The 23,516-nt window shown below is 38.3% G+C and overlaps 1 protein-coding gene across 1 annotated transcript in view; it reads right to left on the bottom strand.

Moving 5' to 3' along the window:
- The window catches only part of LOC134316895 (membrane-associated guanylate kinase, WW and PDZ domain-containing protein 3), a 222,457-nt gene that overhangs the window by 43,134 nt on the left and 155,807 nt on the right, over positions 1-23,516 (bottom strand). Inside the window, exons 4-6 of the mRNA XM_062997426.1 lie at positions 19,549-19,755; positions 9,498-9,693; positions 319-398 (exon numbers count right to left, since the gene is read on the bottom strand). Of these exons, the coding sequence (XP_062853496.1) occupies positions 319-398; positions 9,498-9,693; positions 19,549-19,755 (483 nt within the window). The remainder of the gene's footprint in view (positions 1-318; positions 399-9,497; positions 9,694-19,548; positions 19,756-23,516) is intronic.

Genomic DNA, 23,516 nt, shown 5'->3' with positions numbered 1-23,516 from the left:
ATGTCTGAGAGACTGAGAGAGAGCTTATAGTCCGGATTTAATGCCATATGATTTCCACCTTTTTGGACGCTCAAAGAAGCTTTAATGGGAAGAAGATTTTCATGTGATGATGTAAAAGCAGCGGTGCATCAGTGGCTACACGCTCAACGTTTTTGCTGATGGCATTAAAAACTTGGTACAACGCTGGAAAAATGCATCAGGAGGTGACTGTAGAAAACGGATGTGATTTTGTTATTTTAAAAAAGTGTGGAAACTTTTTGGAGAATCCTCGTATTTTTAATGAACAAGATGTTTTTAAAAAAAGAAAGAGAGAATTACCTCCATCCTCACACTGTTCTGGTGATTTGGCTTTCTTGACAAGGCGAGGGTCCAGCCATGTGGTAGACTTGGTGTTGTGGCTGTTAAACACAGAGGAAAAGTAAAAATCAGTCAGTGCTGGGAGGAGAATAATCCTGCAACCAAATAAATACAAAATAAACCTGGTCATGTGATCAGGAGGTATTCACTGAAAGGATAGACAAGGATAGAGTAGGATTAAAACAGACTGTGGAAAAGACATGCAAACAGCTCTGGTCTTTTACTATATGCCTACAATGAGTGGTAACAGGACATGTGTTCCTAATAAAGAGGCCAACAAGTGCTGCTGTACCCGGTACAGTAACTGTGAGTTAGTATAACTGCAGTGATGTTCCACCACCCAAAAACTTCAAGGTTCTGTAAATAGCCAAAGAATATACACGATCAAGCATAACATTGTGACCACCTCCTTGTTTCTACAGTACACTCACTGTCCATTTTATCAGCTCCACTTACCATATAGAAGCACTTTGTAGTTCTACAATTACTGACTGTAGTCCATCTGTTTCTCTACATACTTTTTAGCCTACTTTCACCCTGTTCTTCAATGGTCAGTACCACTACAGATCAGGTATTATTTAGGTGGTGGATGATTCTCAGCACTGCAGTGACACTGACATGGTGGTGGTGTGTTAGAGTGTGTTGTGCTGGTATGAGTGGATCAGACACAGCAGCGCTGATGGAGTTTTTAAATACCGTGTCCACTCACTGTCCACTCTATTAGACACTCCTACCTAGTTGGTTCACCTTGTAGATGTAAAGTCAGAGATGATCACTCATCTGTTGCTGCTGTTTGAGTTGGTCATCTTCTAGACCTTTATCAGTGGTCACAGGATGCTGCCCACAGGGCGCTGTTGGCTGGATATTTTTGGTTGATGGACTACTCTCAGTCCAGCAGTGACAGTGAGGTGTTTACAAACTCCATCAGCGCTGCTGTGTCTGATCCACTCATACCAGCACAACACACACTAACACACCACCACCATGTCAGTGTCACTGCAGTGCTGAGAATGATCCACCACCCAAATAATACCTGCTCTGTAGTGGCCCTGGGAGAGTCCTGACCATTGAAGAACAGCATGAAAGGGGGCTAACAAAGCATGCAGAGAAACAGATGGACTACAGTCAGTAATTGTAGAACTACAAAGTGCTTCTATATGGTAAGTGGAGCTGATAAAATGGACAGTGACTAATAAAGTGCACAGCACATTTACATTTCAATGCTTTCTATAACTGCTATGGCATTAATGAAAAATCCTGTTTCAATAGGTAACCATTAAATAGATTCTGTAACACACACACAGTTGTATTATATGAAGTGTGCTCTCTAAACCATCTCTTTCCCTTCTCTGCAGTCAAATCTGCTGTCCCGGAAATTCTATTATCGCCATCATTCTACAGTCACTCATGCAAAATACTGGTGTATAGTCATGCAAATTGCTACTTGTGCTTGTATTGTGATCAAACAATATAGTCAGAGAAGAAAATTGCATGTAATTCTATCACAATCATCAAAAACGGCAAAATCGGATCTAATGTTTTCATACACTCATAAAGCACGAGTACATTATGAGAGCTGCTGGCACACAGACGGTACTTTCTCAAGTCGAGCAAGTTTGACATTCGCTATTTATGCCTGTCTGTCTATCTGTCTGTCTGTTTATCTATCAATCAGTCCATCTGTCTGTATATCTGTCTGTGTATCTATCTGCCTGTCTGTCTGCTTGTCTGTCTATCAATTAGTCCATCTTTCTTTATATGTCTGTGTATATATTTGTCTTTCTGCCTGTCTATCAGTCCATCTGTCTATATACTGTATGTGTCTGTCTGTCTAGCTATAAGCCCATCAGTCTGTATGTGTCTGCCTATCTGTCTGCCTGTCTGTCTGCCTGTCTGTCTGCCCGTCTATCTATCTATCTATCTATCTATCTATCTATCTATCTATCTATCTATCTATCTATCTATCTATCTATCTATCTATCTATCTATCTATCTATCTGTCTATCTATCTGTCCATCTATCTATCAGCCCATTAGTCTGTCAGTCTGTCAGTCTGTCTTTATGTCTATCTATCTATCTATCTATCTATCTATCTATCTATCTATCTATCTATCTATCTATCTACAGTGCCTTGCAAAAGTATTCAGCCCCCTTGAACTTTTCAACCTTTTGCCACATTTCAGGCTTCAAACATAACGATATGAAATTGTAATTTTTTGTGAAGAATCAACAACAAGTGGGACACAATCGTGAAGTGGAACGACATTTATTGGATATTTTAAACTTTTTTTAGAAATAAAAAACTGAAAAGTGGGGCGTGCAATATTATTCAGCCCCCTTGCGTTAATACTTTGTAGCGCCACCTTGTCGCTTGGGGTATGTCTCTATTAGTTTTGCACATCGAGATACTGAAATTTTTGCCCATTCTTCCTTGCAAAACAGCTCGAGCTCAGTGAGGTTGGATGGAGAGCGTTTGTGAACAGCAGTTTTCAGCTCTTTCCACAGATTCTCGATGGGATTCAGGTCTGGACTTTGACTTGGCCATTTTAACACCTGGATAAGTTTATTTGTGAACCATTCCATTGTAGATTTTGCTTTATGTTTTGGATCATTGTCTTGTTGGAAGATAAATCACCGTCCCAGTCTCAGGTCTTTTGCAGACTGCAACAGGTTTTCTTCCAGAATGGTCCTGTATTTGGCTCCATCCATCTTCCCATCAATTTTAACCATCTTCCCTGTCCCTGCTGAAGAAAAGCAGGCCCAAACCATGATGCTGCCACCACCATGTTTGACAGTGGGGATGGTGTGTTCAGGGTGATGAGCTGTGTTGCTTTTATGCCAAACATAACGTTTTGCGTTGTGGCCAAAAAGTTCGATTTTGGTTTCATCTGACCAGAGCACCTTCTTCCACATGTTTGGTGTGTCTCCCAGGTGACTTTTTATAGATATCTTTGAGAAATGGCTTTCTTCTTGCCACTCTTCCATAAAGGCCAGATTTGTGCAGTGTATGACTGATTGTTGTCCTATGGACAGATTCTCCCAACTCAGCTGTAGATCTCTGCAGTTCATTCAGAGTGATCATGGGCCTCTTGGCTGCATCTCTGATCAGTCTTCTCCTTGTTTGAGCTGAAAGTTTAGAGGGACGGCCGGGTCTTGGTAGATTTGCAGTGGTCTGATACTTCATTTCAATATGATCGCTTGCACAGTGCTCCTTGAGATGTTTAAAGCTTGGGAAATCTTTTTGTATCCTAATTCGGCTTTAAACTTCTCCACAACAGTATCTCGGACCTGCCTGGTGTGTTCCTTGGTCTTCATGATGCTCTCTGCGCTTTAAACAGAACTCTGAGACTATCACAGAGCAGGTGCATTTATACGGAGACTTGATTACACACAGGTGGATTCTATTTATCACCATCAGTCATTTAGGTCAACATTGGATCATTCAGAGATCTTCACTGAACTTCTGGAGTGAGTTTGCTGCACTGAAAGTAAAGGGGCTGAATAATATTGCACGCCCCACTTTTCAGGTTTTTATTTCTAAAAAAAGTTTAAAATATCCAATAAATTTCGTTCCACTTCACAATTGTGTCGCACTTGTTGTTGATTCTTCACAAAAAATTACAATTTCATATCTTTATGTTTAAAGCCTGAAATGTGGCAAAAGGTTGAAAAGTTCAAGGGGGCTGAATACTTTTGCAAGGCACTGTATCTATCTATCTATCTATCTATCTGCCCATCAGTCTATATATGTCTATCTGTCTGTTTGTCTATCTAGATACCTGTCTGTGTGCTAGTCTGTGTGCCTATCTGTCTATCAGTCCACCTGTCTATATGTGTCTGTCTGTCTATCTATCTATCTACTTGTCTGTCTGTCTGTCTGTCAATTTATCTATCAGCCCATCAGTCTATATATGTCTATCTGTCTGTCTATCTGTCTGTCTGTCTGTCTGCCCATCAGTCTATTTTTGTGTCTGTCTGTTTGTCTATCTAGCTACCTGTCTGTGTACCTATCTGTCTATCAGTCCATCTGTCTATATATCTGTCTATATATGTGTCTATCTATCTATCTATCTATCTATCTATCTATCTAGTTAGTATCTATTTAGTCCATCTGTCCATATAAGTATCTGTCTGTCTGTCTATTTATTAGTCCATCTGTCTATATATGTGCCTGTTTGTCTGTCTGTTTATTTATAAGTCAATTAGTCTTCATGTGTCTGTCTGACTGTCTGTCTATGGATCTGTCTGTCTGTCTGTCTATGGATCTGTCTGTCTGTTTGTATGCCTGTTTATATGTCTGTCTATCTATTTATCTAACTTTCAAGAGTTCAAGAGAGTTCAGCTTAACAGAACTTGCATGTGCGTCAGTGTTAGTAATAGTGAATTTAAAGTGAATTCTTTATTTCTGTTATTTGGTACACCCTCTTTGTTGACAGACACACACAATCAAGGACACAGTCATGTTTTTTTTATAGACCTTCCAACAACTCAGTTTGTGAAATGTCTCTCCTGATTGAGCTGCTCAGCTCAGCTATAAAAACTGTTATTAATAAACAGCAGGCCACACAAGCTCACAAAAAGAAGCATTAAATGCTGAAGCCATTACAGCATAAACAGAATCTGTCCTTGAGTGAAACACCTGCTAACAATTTCTAATCTGACATCGGAACAAACATAAGCACAGGAAGTGTTCATCAGGAGCTTAATTGTATAGATTTTCATGGCTAAGCAGCAACATTTATATAATTTTTGATATGAATAAAATGCCTCTTTACAGCTTTAGGTCAGTTGCAGGGTTGCCAGGTACTGTAAAGTACTGTTTTAAAAAGAAGATTATAGTTTAAGTGAGAGGTTTTGAAGTATCTCAGTTTTTAGACAGAGTAGATGACACTTAACAGACAGACACGTTTTACATCACTATGGGCACAGAAAAAGCCAGAGAAGAATAAAACTCCGGTGTTGTCTTGGTCCATGGGATGAGCGATAAACTTTAGTTCAGCTTTTTTTGCTCCTAATTTTGCAAAACCTCTAAAGACAAGAAAATATAAAACCTTCTAGACTATGGGCACTGTCACCTCACAGCAAGAAGGTCCTGGGTTCAATTCCCAGGTGGAGCAGTTTGGGTTCTTTCTCATGTACGTCTCATGTGAATGAAAAATAAATAGCTTTAGTTTTAGAAGTAAAAAAACTCTCGTAATGCTGACAGGTACCCCCCCCCCCCCCCCGAGTACCTGTCAGCATTACGAGAGTTTTTTTACTTCTAAAACTAAAGCTATTTATTTTTCATTCACATGAGACGTATTTGATTAGTCTTGCTGACCACGCACAAATGCACGTTTAATGTTGTCCAGTTCAGTCTAAAAAAAAGCTTAAAAATAGAGCTAACAGTGAAGATAAGTGACACGTGTGTGTCTTTAAGAGTAGGAGATGCTCTGTTCACAGTGTTGCTATAAGTGAGTCAGGAGTCAATTCATTTAAAACGAATCGTAAATTTCTTTTCTCAGTTATCTCTCCGTTTATACTGTTATTAATGAATGGGGCGCAGATTCGCGGTCGGCACACAAAGGGGGGCGCATGTCCAAAAAGGTTGAAAACCACTGGCTTAGAAAGTGAGTGAGTGAGTGAGTGAGTGGGTCACCCAAGAGGTCACCCTTGTTCCTTTTATTTATTATTATTATTATTATTATTATTACAGGCACAAAGTTTGAATTGAGTTGGATATGGATGGCCTAACAGCCTAGCCATTGGGAAGTGCACTCTCACTGCCAGTCCCAGGCCTGGATAAAAAAGGGTTCTCTCAGGTGCCAAATCAGGTATGCTGACCAGAAGGGTGCGCTGTGGTGACCCCTAAGTGTACAAGAGCAGCCAAAAGTAAAAAATGTACAGAAAAAAACAGCTGTACAAATAAGACAAGAAATTCTGGAGCTCCATGCAAGATCTCACCTGGTGGGGTAAGAATGATTCTGAGAAAGGTGAGGTCAGTCCAGAATTACACGGGAGGAGCTTGTCAATGATCTCAAGGGAGCTGGGAGCACAGTCACCAAGAAAACCATTAGTAACACACTTCGCCGTAATGGATTGAGATCCTGCAGTGCCCGCAAAGTCCCTTTGCTCAAGAAGGCTCATGTACAGGCCCGTCTGAAGTTTGCCAATGAACACCTGAATGATTCAGAGAAAGCTTGGGAGAATGTGATATGGCCAGATGAGACCAAAATTGAGCTCTTTGGCATCAACTCCACTCGCCGTGTTTGGAGGCAAAGAAATGCCCGGTGGGGATGGTGTTCTTAGGGTCATATCCAGCATTTCTCTGCTCCCAGCTCCCTTGAGATAATTGACAAGCTCCTCCCATGTAATTCTGGACTGACTTCACCTTTCTCAGAATCATTCTTACCCCACCAGGTGAGATCTTGCATGGAGCTCCAGAGTGAGGGTGATTGACTGTGATCTTGTATTTCTTCCATTTTCGAATTATCGCACCAACAGTGGTCTCTTTCTCACCAAGCTTCTTGCTGATGGTCTTGTAGCCCATTCCAGCCTTGTGCAGGTCTACAATCTTGTCCCTGACGTCCTTTGATAGCTCTTTGGTCTTGCCCATGGTGGTCGAGAGATTTGAATGGAAGAAACTGATTCTGTGACAGGAGTCTTTTATACAGGGACAGGACTAATTTGTGTGCCTCATGGGCACATAACCGGTCTGTGGGGGTCAGAATTCTTGCTGGTTGGTAGGGGATCAAATACTTATTTCCCTTAATTAAATACAAATGAATTTATAACTTTTATTTAATGTTTTTTTTCTGGATTTTTTGTTGATATTCTGTCTCTCTCTGTTAAAATAAACCTTCCATAAAAATTATAGACTGTTAAAGTCTTTGTAAGGGGGTAAACTTACAAAATCAGCAGGGGATCAAATACTTATTTCCCCCACTGTATATACTATAATAATAGTAATAATAATAATAAGAAGAAGAAGAATTTTATAATAATATAAAAAAAATAATTATAATAATATAACAATAATATAATAATTATACTATAATAATAATAATAATAATTTAATAATAATATAAATAATAATAATAATAATAATTATATTAATATAATAATAATAATAATAATAATAATATAATAATAATTATACTATAATTATAATAATAATTTTTTTTTTGTTAAACATTGATTTATAAACAAATCAAATGTCTAACCGATTTGTCACCATAAAAAAATCTGTTTACTTTTCAACGGGCTGTTATTTAATCAATGAAATTGCATTGCTTGCTTATAAAATAATTGAATTGTGATGTCAATCATGCAAAGTGCTCAGAGACAAATTACTGTCTGTGCTTAGCTTGTGATCCAACAACCAAATGACAGCAGATTTATGTATCACGCCGTTTCACTGTTATTATTTACGAACAGCAAATACTCTGCTAATAATTTCAACTTCTAAAAATACTCTTAAATACTCATTTTCACTCTCAGATGTTATAAAACAATTCTCTGACACTGACGCGGCGCACATGCTGAGGTGAGATTCCACTGACTCGCTAATGCCGCCAACCCGTTTTAATGTGCCTGATAATTTGAGAATTTGTGGGAAATGCTGAAATATTTATGACCGTGTGCATATTTTCACAGCTTGACTCTCAATACTTTAAAGAACATCTAGGCCAGGGAGTGAACTATATTTACTCCTGCTCGCTACTGTTCTTATCAAACACGGGACTTGTGAAAATGCTCTAGCATAATTAACAAACACTCGTTACTGCACCTAAAAGTGTAAAAAGTGGCTCATGCTGACCTACAGTAAATTAATATGAAAGTTGGTTGGTTCATCTTTGCTGTTTCACAAGTACGTTTTCACTGGATTTTGGAACATGAATGCAAGTGTTTAGTTTTATGCCGTATTAAAAGTATAAATAACTTTGGCACTTAGGAATTGCAAACAGTCAGCATTCCAATTTATCTTCAAGATTCTGGATAGGGTTTAGATCAGGTGCAAGTATGCATTGAAAGATTCTTCTTATTATAAATTAATTTTTGGTTTTCTAAACCCATTTATAAAAGATTTTCTTAAAGATGTTTAAACAGGAAAGGACCTTTCCCTAAACCGGTGCTGCAAAGTTGGAAGCATATCAACTGCTATAATAGATTTATTGCACCTGTTAGCAATTGTTGTGGCTGAAATAAAAATTAGAAGGGGTGTCCTAATACTTCTGTCCATATAGTGTTTGTGGGGGGGTTCAGTAAAATGTCATTAAAATGACATTTAAATTAAAGTGTATATTTGATCAATTAGCTTTATTTTTTGTGAAATAATAAAAAACCTATAAATTAAATAATAAAAAAAAAACTATAATAAAAACATGTAAGTGAAATAATAAAAAACATATAAATTAAATAATAAAAAGCCTATATGTCAAATAATAAAAAAATATATAATCAAATTAGCAAAAGAACCTAAAAGTGAAATAATAAAAAACATATAAGTGAAATAATAAAAAAGAATAGAAGTGAAATAATAAAAAAGAATAAAAGTAAAATAATACAAAACCTATAAGTGAAATAATAAAAAAGAATTGAAGTGAAATAATAAAAAACATATAAGTGAAATAATAATAAAAAAAACATGAGTGAAATAATAATAAAAAAACTTAAAATTAAACTTAAAACTTAAAAATTAAAATGGATATTTTTTTTAATAAATAATAAATAAAAAAATTAATAATAAAAAAACAAGTGAAATAATTAGAAGAAAATATAAGTGAAATAATAAAAAAACATATAAGTGAAATCATAATAAAAAAAACCTATAAGTGAATAATTAAAAAAACATATAAGTGAAATAATAATAATAATAAAAACATAAGTGAAATAATAAAAAACCTATACATGAAATAATACAAAAAAACATAAGTGAAATAATAATAAAAATATATATAAGTGAAGTAATAAAAACCTGTAAGTTAAAAAATAAATCAAACATACAAGTGAAATAAAAAAATATATACAAGTGAAATAATAAAAAAACTATCAAAAGTGAAGTAATAACAAAAAAGTTTTTCCAGTTAAATTTTATGTTTTAAGTTGACTTAAAATTGTGATATGGATTAGATTATAACTGAAATAACTGTAAAACTTACTCAATGAAGTACACCATGCCTGTCTCTGTGTAGGCCATCTCCCAGTTGTAAGGTAGGGGTTCGAGGCTTTCGTCTCTGGGGAGAGAGTTCCAGGTTCGAACAAGTTCTCCACCACTGCCACCACCTCCACGAACACTGCTGCTGCTGTTCGACTGAGTGTAGCTGGGCACCGGCCTCCTCCACTCTTCACTTCCCTCTGAAACCCGGAGAGGCAGGTGACAGACAAAAAGATGTGAGCGATGATAACACACATCACTACAGATAAGAGGGAAGTGATTTGGTTACTGGGGTTAAAATATACAGACAGCATCTCTTCTGCTCATGTAAAAAAATGCAAAGATACTCAGTGGGGGAAAAGCAAGAAATGAACCAAATAAAATGTAGATTTTTTATTTATGCATTTTCTCCCTTTTTGGTCTTCCGATTTAGTGTAGTCAATTTGTCTTCCGCTGCTGGGGATCCCCGAATTGCATTCTCTAACCCGTGCGTAGCCCTAGCAGATTTTTGCCCATGCACTTTGCACAGGCGCCTCTATCCAGTAACCAGGGTCCTTACACAGCGTTTGAAGACCCCACCCACATAGTCCGGTCATCCCGCCCTAGCAGACATGGTGCCCAATTGGTGTCTGCTGCATTTACATTTTGTTAATGAAATGTTGGACCATCATTTACATTTTCAGCATTTAGCAGACGCTTTTATCCAAAGCGACTTACACAATGAGCAATTGAGGGTTAAGGGCCTTGCTCAGGGACCCAACAGTGGCAACTTTGTGGTGGCGGGGCTTGAACCGGCAACCTTCTGTTTACTAGTCCAGTACCATAACCACTGAGCTATCACTGGCCCTACAGTGCTGCAGGCACTGCCAATTGTGCCCGCTAGATGGCACCCAGCCAACCAGTGGCAATGCCGAGTTTCGAACCGAGGAGTTAATATTGTAATAGAATTAAATCTGAAGGTGGCACAGTGACACAGTGGGCAGCTCTGTCTCCTCACAGCCAGGTTTAATTTCCTAGCCAGATAATCTGGCTTGGGTAAAAAATCCGCACTCAGTCACTTTCCTAACCGCTTATCCAATTAGGGTCGCAGGGGGTGCTGGAGCCTATCCTAGCTTTTCAATCACAGGGCAGACACACACACACACACCCATTCACCTACAGGGCAATTCAGTGTCTCCAATTAACCTGACTGCATGTTTTTGGACTGTGGGAGGAAACCAGAGCTCCTGGAGGAAACCCACGCAGACATGGGGAGAACATGCAAACTCCAGGACCCGGACCGCCTCGCCTGGGGATCGAACCCAGAACCTTCTTGCTGTGAGGCAACAGTGCTACCCACCGAGCCATCGTGCTGCCCTAAAAATATCAGCAAGTATTTTTATTTGTAAAGAAAAAAACCCCCAAATATTTAAACATCTCTGTTTAATTTTAGTTAAGGAAAAAATGCGTTACCCAGCAACCAGTGCCTTATTTCATTATTTAGCAAAATTCCTTCCTCTCAACCAGAATGCACTATATATATGTAAAAAAAATTGATTTGAGCACCATATGTGTTGTGTAATTTCTTAAATGAGGCATTTCTAATTCTGCCACAGATAAAGAGAGAAATGCCTGCTTTACCTAACAGATGAGCTGTACTAAATCATTTTCTTTTTTTCTTTTTATTTTAAATGTAAACATGGCGGTAAACTTTTATGCTAAATAAAAATACTACATAAAATATACTACATAAACACCTACTTCTGCTTTTTCTTTGTTCAATCAAAGGTGTGTTTTGGAGTAGGGTTTTTTTTTCTTTTATGGAAATCTTTAAGCCCACCTTAAATGTTTTCCCTGAGTCTGTGTGGGTTTCCTCCGAGTGCTCCCACAGTCTAAAGACATGCAATCAGGTTAATTTAAGCTACCAAAATTGCACTAGGTGTGAATGTGTGTGATGGATTGGCAACCTGTCTGGGGTGTTTCCTACCTTTGACATGGTGAATTGTACTCACAGCAACCCTAAATACAGTGGTGTATAGTAACGAAGTAATAATACTTCCTTACAGTAATTAAGTAGTTTTTTGAAGTATTTGTACTTTACTGGAATATAAACATTTTCGGCAACTTTCACTCCACTACATTTTCTAAAGAAATTGTGTACTTTTACTCCGTTACATTCACTGTATGTAAATTCGTTACTCGTTACTACAAAATGAAAGTTAAATGATGTGAGATGTGTGACGGACTGCACGCTGGTTTGGTGAATCTGCACCTGTAAGTTAGACGGTGGAGCTCAGGTGGCGCAGCGGTAAAAAGAAACGCGCTGCAACCAGGGCTGGATTCTGAGAAGCGTGGTATCGAATCCAGCCTTGCTTTACCGGTTCGAAGCTGATGAGCTATATGCTATATGAGCAACGATTGGCCGGTTGCTCATGTGGGGGGTGGGACAAAGAACCGGATGTGGGTCTCTCTCTGTCAGAATGCGATTGCGTTCTCTGCCGGCTAATTGGAGGCGCTTACACAGAGATGGGAGAGGGTGCCCTTAGGGTGTGTCTCTCCGCATGCAACGCTAGGTGGCGCCAAACTCGTCAATGTGTGGGTGGCAAAGATGCATCTGGCTGCTGCTTGTGTTTCGGAGGGGATACGGGTTAGCTTCAATCACCTCCGTCAGGGCAGGGTTCGGCATAGACAGAGAGGAAGCACGATGCTAATTGAACAATTGGATGTGCTAAAAAAAAGGGGAGAAAAAGGGGTAAAAATTGTTAAAAAAAAAAGAAAAAAGAAAAAAAAGAAAAAAGTTAGACGGTGGTTAAACACATTAATGCGCATGTGCACACGTTCTCTTAACGCTATCGGAGTTTTCTAAAAGTGCGTCGTTCACCCAAAGACTCGCAAATATGGACATTTCAGAAGCTCCCCGTCCAACACACTGATGTAAGTTAACAATGATTAACAAAGTAAAGCTGCAGCATCAGTGTTTTTTTCATATTATTAGCATTAACATTGTTCAGATATCTACCTACCATTTTTACAGATTACATTCGAACCACAAATAAAACGTTTCACTAAATTTGTTTGGAATTCATTGACTGCAAAACTCATGAAGACACGTCCATTATTTTTAAAAACTCACCTGCGGACAAATATTTCCTCAGATAACTTCTGTATTAGACCGGCAGAGGAGAGATTCATGGTGCTGAGGAACATGCAGCACGTCTTTAACCCTTTAATGCTCTCAACAAGAACTCAACTTATCCAACTTATTATTAATGATTTTTCAGCTGTTGGCTTCAAGTTAGAAATGGTGTTTTCTTAAAGTAAGAACACCAATATTTTTTTAGTTTAACACCTGCCATTCAGTGAGTAGATACAGCCCAAAAAAGATTATTTAAATACAGCTTATTTTACTCAAATATTTTGATTTAAATTAATGGTTGAACAGATCATTAAAGGGATAAAAGTGCCACACGTTTTGTTAAACTCTGAGTTTTGCTTTAAATTAATTATGCCAAAATTATTTTTTTGTTATTGAAATATACTACCCAAATAAAAAAATGGGACGGTATACAAAATGCAAATAAAATAGATGCAGTGTTTCTTACATTTACATCGACTCACATTCTAAAAACGTTGGAACAGGAACATTTAGGGCTAGTAATAAGTTTAAAAAAAAAACTAAATAATGTCATGATTTCAAACAGGTGATGTCAACAGTTGATTATGATCATGAATTGGCACAAATCATGTTCAGATGAAAGGAAGAAAACAGGTTAATTGTTAAGGTGGTTTACAGGCTTAAAAGAACAATCTTTATATTTAAAATGACCGCTTCCATTTATACTAACAGCATTTACTTTTGATACTTAAGTACATTAAACATCAGATACTTTTAGACTTTTACTTAAGTAATATTCTAAAAGGTGACTTTTACTTCTATCAAAGTAAATTTCTGGTAAGATACTTGTACTTTTACTCAAGTATGGCCTTCCGGTACTTTATACATCACTGCCTAAATAGAAGTAAGCGGTGGTAAAACAGAAGATGGATAAATAAATGAATGGTAGAGAATAGGTTTAGATTACTGTGCCATGGAGCTGCATGGCTATGTGAACTAGTGTTCGTCTGTTTCCAGTCTAGATTAAATCTCACACTTGTCATTTTAGGCTCAAATGTGTATCTAAATGTATTTCCTTTGAAAAGAAAGAACACTACATTGTAGTATAGTTTATGCCAGTGGTTCTCAACCAGGGGAGTCCTGTTGCATTTAAAAGAGAAGAGTAAGAAAAAGTCACACTTGATGGGACAGGAACATCAATAGACTATTGGCATATTGGCAGATTTCTTGTGATGTCACGTAGATCTATTTTAAACTGCCTTTAGCATATGTTGGGTCTTGAGAATGGACACATATTTGATTTACGGACAGTGACTACAAAAGCTTTTAATTTAGTTGTTGAAGCAGATCGCGCTACAGTAGACCAGGGTGATAAAGCTTCCACCATCAGTTCACCAAAGGTAAACCCACTACATTAGGGGTGCCCAATATGTCGATCGCACAATGCACGCTGGTAGATCGCGCCTCATTCAAATAGGTCAACATGAGTGACATGAAATGTGGCCACTGTCTCTTTAATTTGTGGTTTGTTACCATATAGCACTGCGAATCTAGAGGGTTTTTATTCATCAGCAGCCAGTTTGCGCCATTTTTGTATTTTTCTGTTTGTAACCTACACTGTTTGTGAAGATGAGTGCGCTACCAAGCACAAAGAAACCAAAACTGGTTCTGTTCAGGCAAGACCACTGCAAAGATGCTGTTTCATTCATACGTTGAGGAAGCTGACAGAGAAATCTTAACCCTACAAACCCTACATATGAAGTCAAGGGCCTCTGCTGGACAATTTTGGAACTTGCTGGATGAGGTAAAATATCCAAACATAAGAAAATGTGCCACATATTTAACAGCATGTTTGGATCAACCTACTTGTGTGAATCAGCCTTTTCCCACATGAAGATAATGAAGTCTAAATATCGGTCCACACTTACTGATGAACACTTGGAAATTTGCTTGAGAATTGGCATCAGCAGCTATTGTCCAGACTACATAATCCTGGCTGACACCATTCAGAGCAAATTATCAAAATAAAGTTGGTGTGATTTTCAGTCACTTTCCCGGTAATGCTGAACCCACCCACCATCTGCAGCTATAACAGCTTCAACTCTTCTGGGAAAGCTTTCCAAAAGGTCTAGGAGTGTGTTTATGGGAATTTTTGACCATTCTTCCAGAGGCGCATTTGTGAGGTCAGACACTGATGTTGGACGAGAAGGCCTGGCTCACAGTCTTCGCTCTAATTCATCCCAAAGGTGTTCTATCAGGTTGAGGTCAGGACTCTGTGCAGGCCAGTCAAGTTCTTCCACACCAAACTCGCTCACCCATGTTTTTATGGACCTTGCTTTGTGCACTGGTGCGCAGTCATGTTGGAACAGGAAGGGGCCATCCCCAAACTGTTCCCACAAAGTTGGGAGCATGAAATTGTCCAAAATCTCTTGGTATGCTGAAGCATTAAGAGTTCCTTTCACTGGAACTAGGGGGCCGAGCCCAACTCCTGAAAAACAACCCCACACCATAATCCCCACTCCACCAAAATTTACACTTGGCACAAAGCAGTCAGACAAGTACCGTTCTCCTGGCAACCGCCAAACCCAGACTCGTCCATCGGATTGCCAGACGGAGAAGCGTGATTTGTCACTCCAGGGAACACGTCTCCACTGCTCTAGAGTCCAGTGGCAGCATGCTTTACACCACTGCATCCAACGTTTTGCATTGCGCTTGGTGATGTAAGGCTTGAATGCAGCTGCTCGGCCATGGAAACCCATTCCATGAAGCTCTCTATGCACTGTTCTTGAGCTAATCTGAAGGCCACATGAAGTTTGGAGGTCTGTAGCGATTGACTCTGCAGAAAGTTGGCGACCTCTGAGCACTATGCGCCTCAGCATCCGCTGACCCTGCTCTGTCATTTTATGTGGCCTCTACCACTTCGTGGCTGAGTTGCTGTTGTTCCCAATCGCTTCCACTTTGTTATAATACTGACAGTTGACTCTGGAATATTTAGTAGCAAGGAAATTTCACGGAACCATGCTGGAATTCACTGAGCTCCTGAGAGCGACCCATTCTTTCACAAATGTTTGTAGAAGCAGTCTGCATGCCTAGGTGCTTAGTTTTATACACCTGTGGCCATGGAAGTGATTGGAACACCTGAATTCAATGATTTGGATGGGTGAGTGAATACTTTTGGCAATATAGTGTATTTACCCTCATTATATATTTACAGAATTTCACATAAAGTACAAAAAACCTTTTTTCATCCTTGAAAGTGAAAGAATAATATCATAACAAGTGTTGAGGGGGTCCCAGAAATTTTTTTGAACAAAGGAGGGTCTAAAGGTTGAGAAGCACTGGTTTAGTCACCAAAAGAACGAACCAAAACAATCCAGAATTCTGTGTTTTCTACATCTTAGAAATGCTGAGCGTGATAAGTGACCCCATTCATTTTTTTTCTGAGCAAGTAATGCGATTTGATCCTGTGAATATTCACAAGCTATTTCCTCTCCAGCGGTTTCAGACACAGCTGTGACAGGAGCATTAACCAGTCCCAACAGTAATACATGACTATGCAAATGCACGGCCACTCAGCTTCAGATTTAGACATTAATCAACAGCAGCACTCAAGAAAAAGGCGGCACACCAGAGGCAAGTCACGATTACTGCTTGATACTATGGCAACAATGACCGCTTTCCAGAAATCCCAGTTTTTTTCTCTCCCTTACTTCAATAGATTTCCATTAAGATGACTTCCATTAAGGTATCCATTAAGACAAACTGCATGCAGTGGATCAAAGCAGATCAGGATGGATGTGGACACATTGCCCCTGGTTAGAGCTGGCCAGCTTTTTCAGCCAGCTCTCTTCAGCTTTCCTTATAGATTACTTTCTCTCTTAACATCGCTCTTGCTCTTTCCCGGCTTCTGTCTTAGATTTTTTATATACACCAATCAGCCATAACATTAAAACCACCTCCTTGTTCCTGGACTCACTGTCCATTTAATCAGCTCCACTTACCATATAGACGCACTTTGTAGTTCTACAATTACTGACTGAAGTCCATCTTTGTTTCTACATACTTTTTTAGCCTTCTTTCACTCTGTTCTTTAGTGGTCAGGACCACCACAGGACCACCACAGAGCAGGTATTATTTAGGTGGTGGATCATTCTCAGCACTGCAGTGACACTAACATGGTGGTGGTGTGTTAGTGTGTGTTGTGCTGGTATGAGTGGATCAGACACAGCAGCATTGCTGAAGTTTCTAAATACCGTGTCCACTCACTGTCCACTCTATTAGACACTCCTACCTAGTGGTCCACCTTGTAGATGTAAAGTCAGAGACGATCGCTCATCTATTGCTGCTGTTTGAGTTGGTCATCTTCTAGACCTTCATCAGTGGTCACAGGACGCTGCCCAAGGGGCGCTGTTGGCTGGATATTTTTGGTTGGTGGACTATTCTCAGTCCAGAAGTGACAGTGACGCAACACAGCACAACACACACTAACACACCACCACCATGTCAGTGTCACTGCAGTGCTGAGAATAATCCACCACCCAAATAATACCTACTCTCTAGTGGGGGTCCTGACTACAGTCAGTAATTGCAGAACTACAAAGTGCTTCTATATGGTAAGTGAAGCTGATAAAATGGACAGTGAGTGTAGAAACAAGGCAGTGGTTTTAATGTTATGGCTGATCGGTGTATATTTACAGTCCTATAATAACCTGGTTGGGATTATTCAGCACATGTACGACTGGAGCCTGTATGGAATAGTGCACTTGGTAAATTGACTGGCTGTCACTCAGGCTTCACTTTTTGATGGTATTTTCAGATTACCTGGAATACAGCATGAGAATTTTCTGTGACTAATCAGCACTGCTTACCGGATGACTGTTGGTTTGAGTGATGGGTACATTTTCCTTTTAAACAATCGATCAAGTAGAGTCTGTGAGCCTTATAATCTTTATTAATAGCAAATCATTTGTCAACATAGTTTATGCAAATTATTATTTGCATAGTTATGCTAATTATTATTATTGTTACTATTATTATTATTATTATTATTAATTATAAATTATAAAAGTATTATTATTATTATTATTACTATTATTATTATAATTAAAAGTATCATTAATATTATTAATAAAATTATTATTATTATTATGAATTATAAAAGTATTATTATTATTAAGAATAATAAAATTATTATTATTATTATTAATTATAAAAGTATTATTATTAATAATAAAAGTATTATTATTAAAATTATCATTATTATTAATAATATTAATAATAAAATTATTATTATTATTATTATTATTATTAATAATGAAATTATAATTTTATTATTATTATTATAATTATTATTATTATTAATTATAAAAGTATTATTATTATTATTAAAAGTATCATTATTATTATTAATATTAATAATAAAATTATTATTTTGTTATTATTATTATTATTAGCATTATTATTATTAGCATTATTATTATTATCATTATTATTATTATTATCATTAATATTATTATTATTATTATGGGGACTTTTGGCTTCCTCATATAATAAATGTCTTGGTGAACTGAAATATTGATGATTAGACATTTGCATAACTGACACCATTAATAAAAAAGAGCAAAATAAATCAACAAAATTATTTACGTGCAATAAATTATATATTTTTTATTTACACAGCAAACATAGGAATTTTATTGTAGAATTTTATTCCCCAATTTTTTTAAGGTAGCACAATTTCGTCTGCAAAACACTGGCACTTGAACAATTAATATTAGATGAGGCCTCTTCTAAGAGAATAAAAGCCAAGAGCCTCTTCCTGTAATGTCTAACAATACTGGAGAACACTTGTACAACGATTCCACATCACTCCTTTATGCAGAACATCTCAAGCTCATTTATTGTCTAAGGTTTGCACTTGTGTTTGCTTGTACACTTAGGTTTGCTGTCATATTTAATTCAAACCAGGTTTCAAATGGGCTTCGAATCCAGACTCAGAGATTTTGGCCAATGCAAATTCTGTAGCATCCTGTAACACATTCTTTGTTGATATACATCACTGGTTTCTTCATTAAGAACATCATATGAGTCCAACTCCTCACTGTGTAAGAACCTATTTGCTCCCAAAAAGTCCTTAATTCTTTCTGTCATGAATTTTACAAAATTCATTTGAGATGCTGATCATTCATTGAGGCTCCCACAATCAAGGTGCAATTCCTCGTGCAGAACTGCTTCTCACTGGATGTTTTTGTATTACGCACCTGTTGTGCATGAACATCCCAGAAGATCAGCAGTTTCTGATAAACTTTAACCTGTGATAAATCTTCGGACTATTTCTATATCCAGATGTTTAATGTGAACATGAACTCAAGTTCTGGACTCATGGCTGTATGATTTTATGTATTGCATTCAATTATGATGTAATCAGAACTACTAGCAGTAAATTACCACATTACAATACAGTGCTAGGTACCTCTTTTAGCAAACACGCCAGTAATATGCAGAATAATTGGCTTAATTGAGGGATTAGTAATTAATTAGTAATTAGTATTATCCCTCAATTGTGCTAAAGGGTATTTTCCTTTTTCCCCCAGATTTAGTGCAGCCAATCAGTTCTCCACTGCTGTGAACCCCAATTGCATTTGAGGGGGGTATATTTGCCTGCTCCATGCCCCTTCTGACACGTGCGCAGTCCTCAACCCCTTCTTTTTCGCCTGTGCTTTGATGGGTTTGCACACGATGCTCATCCACTTTTGCATAGGCGCCTCAGTCTGCCAACGTGGGTCCTTGCACATCGTTTCAAGACCCCACCCATTTAGTCCTGTCTTTTCCCACCCAGCAGACTTTTAAAGCATGTGTTTGGTGATGAATTACAATAAATCTTATACAAAATGTGTGCTCTCATATTTTTTAAGCTTAAAATAGTGACTGTTTTTAAGATTTTGTTCACACACACACACACCTGGAATGCCATTTGGCAACGCTGGCCGCTCCTCGTCATCCTCCTCCTCAGGCACAACGCTGTCCTTGCGGTCCATCTTGCTGACAGAGGCAGTGCGCTTCCGTTGAACTTCTGTGCCAAACTCTTCCTCAAACAAGACTTGGTCCACCAGGTCAGGCTGAACCAAGTTGGGCTCTGCAGGGGGTTTAGGGGTGCCATAGTAGTTGCCTTTAAAACAGTGAAAAGAAAAAAGTGAGATTACCCACAATTACACTCCAGTAGTACTATTTTTTTACCAAAACAGGGAATATTTATTGCACTCTAAAGCACATAGCACACTGCAGTGGTAGCTCAGCGTTTAAGTTACTGAACTAGTAATCAGAGGGCTGCCAGTTTAAGCCCCATTCTCACCAAGCTGCCATTGTTGGGCCCCTGAGCAAGGCTCTTAAACCTCAGTTGCTCAAAGTGCTCAATATTCTTATAATTTTTTCTTAGGCTTCACAATGTGAATCACTGGCACTTGGGTAATTAGAGAACCAACAATAGAAAATATCCTGGTCAGAGTCACAGTTGCTCCTGTTCCACCATGAAACACTGAGCGAGAGGCAGGAATATCCTGGACAAGGTGCCAATCCATTTTAAGGATTCGGCCAAACCCCCACCTCTCCCCACGGCACGTCATATCATGTCTGTGAAGACTTCCAGCTAGCAGCTCATGTGGCACAGTGGTAAAACACGCTAGCACGCCAGAGCTAACGTTTCGAACTCGTCGGTTCAAAACTCAGCTCTGCCATCCGGCTGGGCGGCTATATAAAAAACGATTGGCTTGTTGTTTATACAGAAAAGGGAAAAGCCGGATAAGGACCTCATAACTGATGCGATTACGACTTCTGCTGGCTGATTGATGGCGTCTGCACAGAGCTGAGAGATTGCGATCAGGGTGTGGCTCTTCATACACAAAACTGATCTGCATATGAACTTGCCTCGTGCGGGTCAAAAGATGCAGTCGGCTACTGCACACGTTGTCGGAGGAGACGTGTGTCAGTTCGCTCTCCTCGATCGGGGCGGGGATCAGCATCAGTAGAGAGGAAGCGTAATGCAATTGGGTACAAACTGGGAGGAAAAAAAAGACTTCCGATTGTAAGCTGCTAGTGTAATAGACCGTTGGAGCAACTGAGTGCCCTGAGAGATTATAGTGTATCAGAATTTTTGCTCTGTGTCCTGACAATTTTCAAAGCGTCAGTCAGCACAGAACTGTGACCTTGTTCATTGATCTTTTCTCCAAACTTTGTGTGTCTGAAAATATAGCTGGATTAGTTTGGAGACTAGATCCAAGTAACAGAGAGAGAATGGCACAGAGACCATATTACCAGTAGCTCGGTTTATCCCTCATGCTCAGATAGTAAATTATTTATTCAATTCATGATGGGACTCCTAATGTAAAGGCTAATATAAAGTAAAATGTGAAGAAACAAGGAGCTCAGGCGAATTTCATTCTTTTTTTCATCTCATTACTCCAGAGAGTACTTAGGGATGTGGCAATACAGTTTGCCAACCGACACATCAAACATTCTCTTTTTGGTGGCACTGCGATAGCAATTATACTCTCCACTGGATCCAGTAATGAGCCCCATCCTACATGTTTTATTCTAATGCAAAACCAGTTTATTAATATTCACCAGCCACAATGAAGCACCTAATTAGTGGATTATATAATGTGATTTAATCATTTTTATATAGTGTTGTGCATATTTGTATTAGTCTCTCTCGATGTGGCATTAAAATTACTCTCAGTATCAGTGAATCCAAATAATGTGTGGCCACAACTGCATAACCAGTTTCATAGGGTTTATTTATTTATTTATTTATTAGGACTTTAACATCATGTTTTACACATTTTGGTTACATTCATGACAGACACAGTAGTTACTCATTACACAACGTTCATCAGTTCACGTATTTAATGTCAAACACAGTCATGGACAATTTCATATCTCCAATTCACCTCACTTGCATGTCTTTGGACTGTGAGAGGAAACAGGAGCTCCCAGAGCAAACCCACACAGACACAGGGAGAACATGCAAACTCCACACAGAAAGGACCCGGACCAATCGAACCTGGGAATCGAACCCAGGACCTTCTTGCTGTGAGGTGACGGTGCCACCCACCGAGCTACCATGTTGGCAGTTACATGTCCAAAAAAGTTGGGACGTTTTTGTGACATGCGATAAAAGAAGAATCTGATTTGTTCATTCATTTGAATCTTTATTAAACTGATAAAAGAAGAAAGAAAATAAACATAAGAAAATGTTTTCACTGATCAGCTTCATAGTATTTTGTAAATATAAACACTTTATAATGATTTGATGCCTGCAACACGCTCCAAAAATTGAACAGGCAGGTATGAATGATTTATTTGATTAGTTTTGTATTTATTTAAATGTCGATTGTCAAATTATGAATAAATGAAATTAAATAAGAACTGAACATTTATTTTACTATACATGTATTATTTGTAGGATATCTCAGGCCCTCTGTGAGGGTCTAGAGGGCCCTGACGGTTCCCCCCGGATGTACAGTATAGTATATAGCAGCGGTCTCCAACCTTTTTTGCACCACGGACCGGTTTCATATAAGATATAATTTCATGGACCGACAGGAGTGGGGGGATTTAATATAGAATAACTGTACTACTCACAAATGAGCTTTTTTACTCTGCTCCCACCTAGTGGCGATGTGAGACAATAACACCCATAAAAAGTAGCGGTTTCATTGTAGTGATCTCAAATTATTTATTCTTTCTGTGCGGCCCAGCAATAAATATACCAGTGGTTGAGGACCACTGGTATATAGAATATGAGTAGGTATACTATGTGCATATAAAAAAATGCTAGCAGCTAGCTTCTGTTTGCATCAGTACAGCTAAACATATCAGCATAGCAGACCCATGTGTACATTCAGTATTAGATCCTAAATATACATTTAGTTATTCTTAGCCATTTATTTCATATAACACACATTTTAAAATACAGTGGAACCTCGATTTATTGGACCTCCATTTAAGAGATTTCGGATTTACCGGACAAAAACTGGAAAACCAAATGTCCGGTCCGATTGTTTAAAATTCCTGCAAGAAGCGTACCAAGACCGGCAGTTCATTAAATGTCCACTAGCTGGCGCACATCTCTCTGTTTACTTTCTGTAAAGTGATATGCTTTATTTTGTCTGAAGGCTCACTTTGTTCTCACCTTTTTCTATGTGCTTAATGCTTATTTTTTCAAGTTCTAGTGTTTAGTTATGAACCAGCACTGCTTCAGTGGCCACCAGCAGTGCTTCAGATTTAGCAGCAGATGCTTGTGAGTCCCCACTATACGATCACAGCAAAAAAAAAAAAAAAAAAAAAACATCTCCTTAACCACACAAGGTAAATGAAATTTCTCCCCAGTACTACAGTACAACAATTTTAATATTTACTATATTTACAGGTTTTACATTACAGATAGTAAAGCAGATAATTGATGTAAGTTCAGGGTCGCCACAACGGATTATTCATTTACAAAGCATGTTTGATTTGGCACAGTTTTTACGCCAGAAGCTCCTCCTCACACAACTCTTATATTTATCCGAGTTCGAAACAGGCGGTAATGTGGACCTGATGTGCACTGATGTGTCTCCTTAGGTGAGGTTCACGTACCGCCTGCGTTTTCTCTATTTGTGAGCCCAGCTCTAGTTTCTTTACCTCAGGAACTGTACCATTACACCAGACAAGCTCACAAATAGTAGGGCAGGTATTATCAGTATTAGCATTATTATCATCATAACATTAGCTGGATAGAAAGCTCTCTTTTAATTCATTCTTTGCCTTTAAAATGAAAAGTATTTAGTGATTCGGGGCACTTTAATTATCCTATTTTGAACCATATAATAAGCTTAATTACAGAATGAGGATAAAATACCCAGGAGAATATGCTTTTATAATTAACATCCA

Source organism: Trichomycterus rosablanca, chromosome 6 (assembly GCF_030014385.1).
Source record: "Trichomycterus rosablanca isolate fTriRos1 chromosome 6, fTriRos1.hap1, whole genome shotgun sequence".
NCBI lineage: Eukaryota > Metazoa > Chordata > Actinopteri > Siluriformes > Trichomycteridae > Trichomycterus > Trichomycterus rosablanca.
The sequence above is the reverse complement of the archived record's forward strand: the minus strand, read 5'-3'. Positions and strand labels throughout refer to the sequence as shown.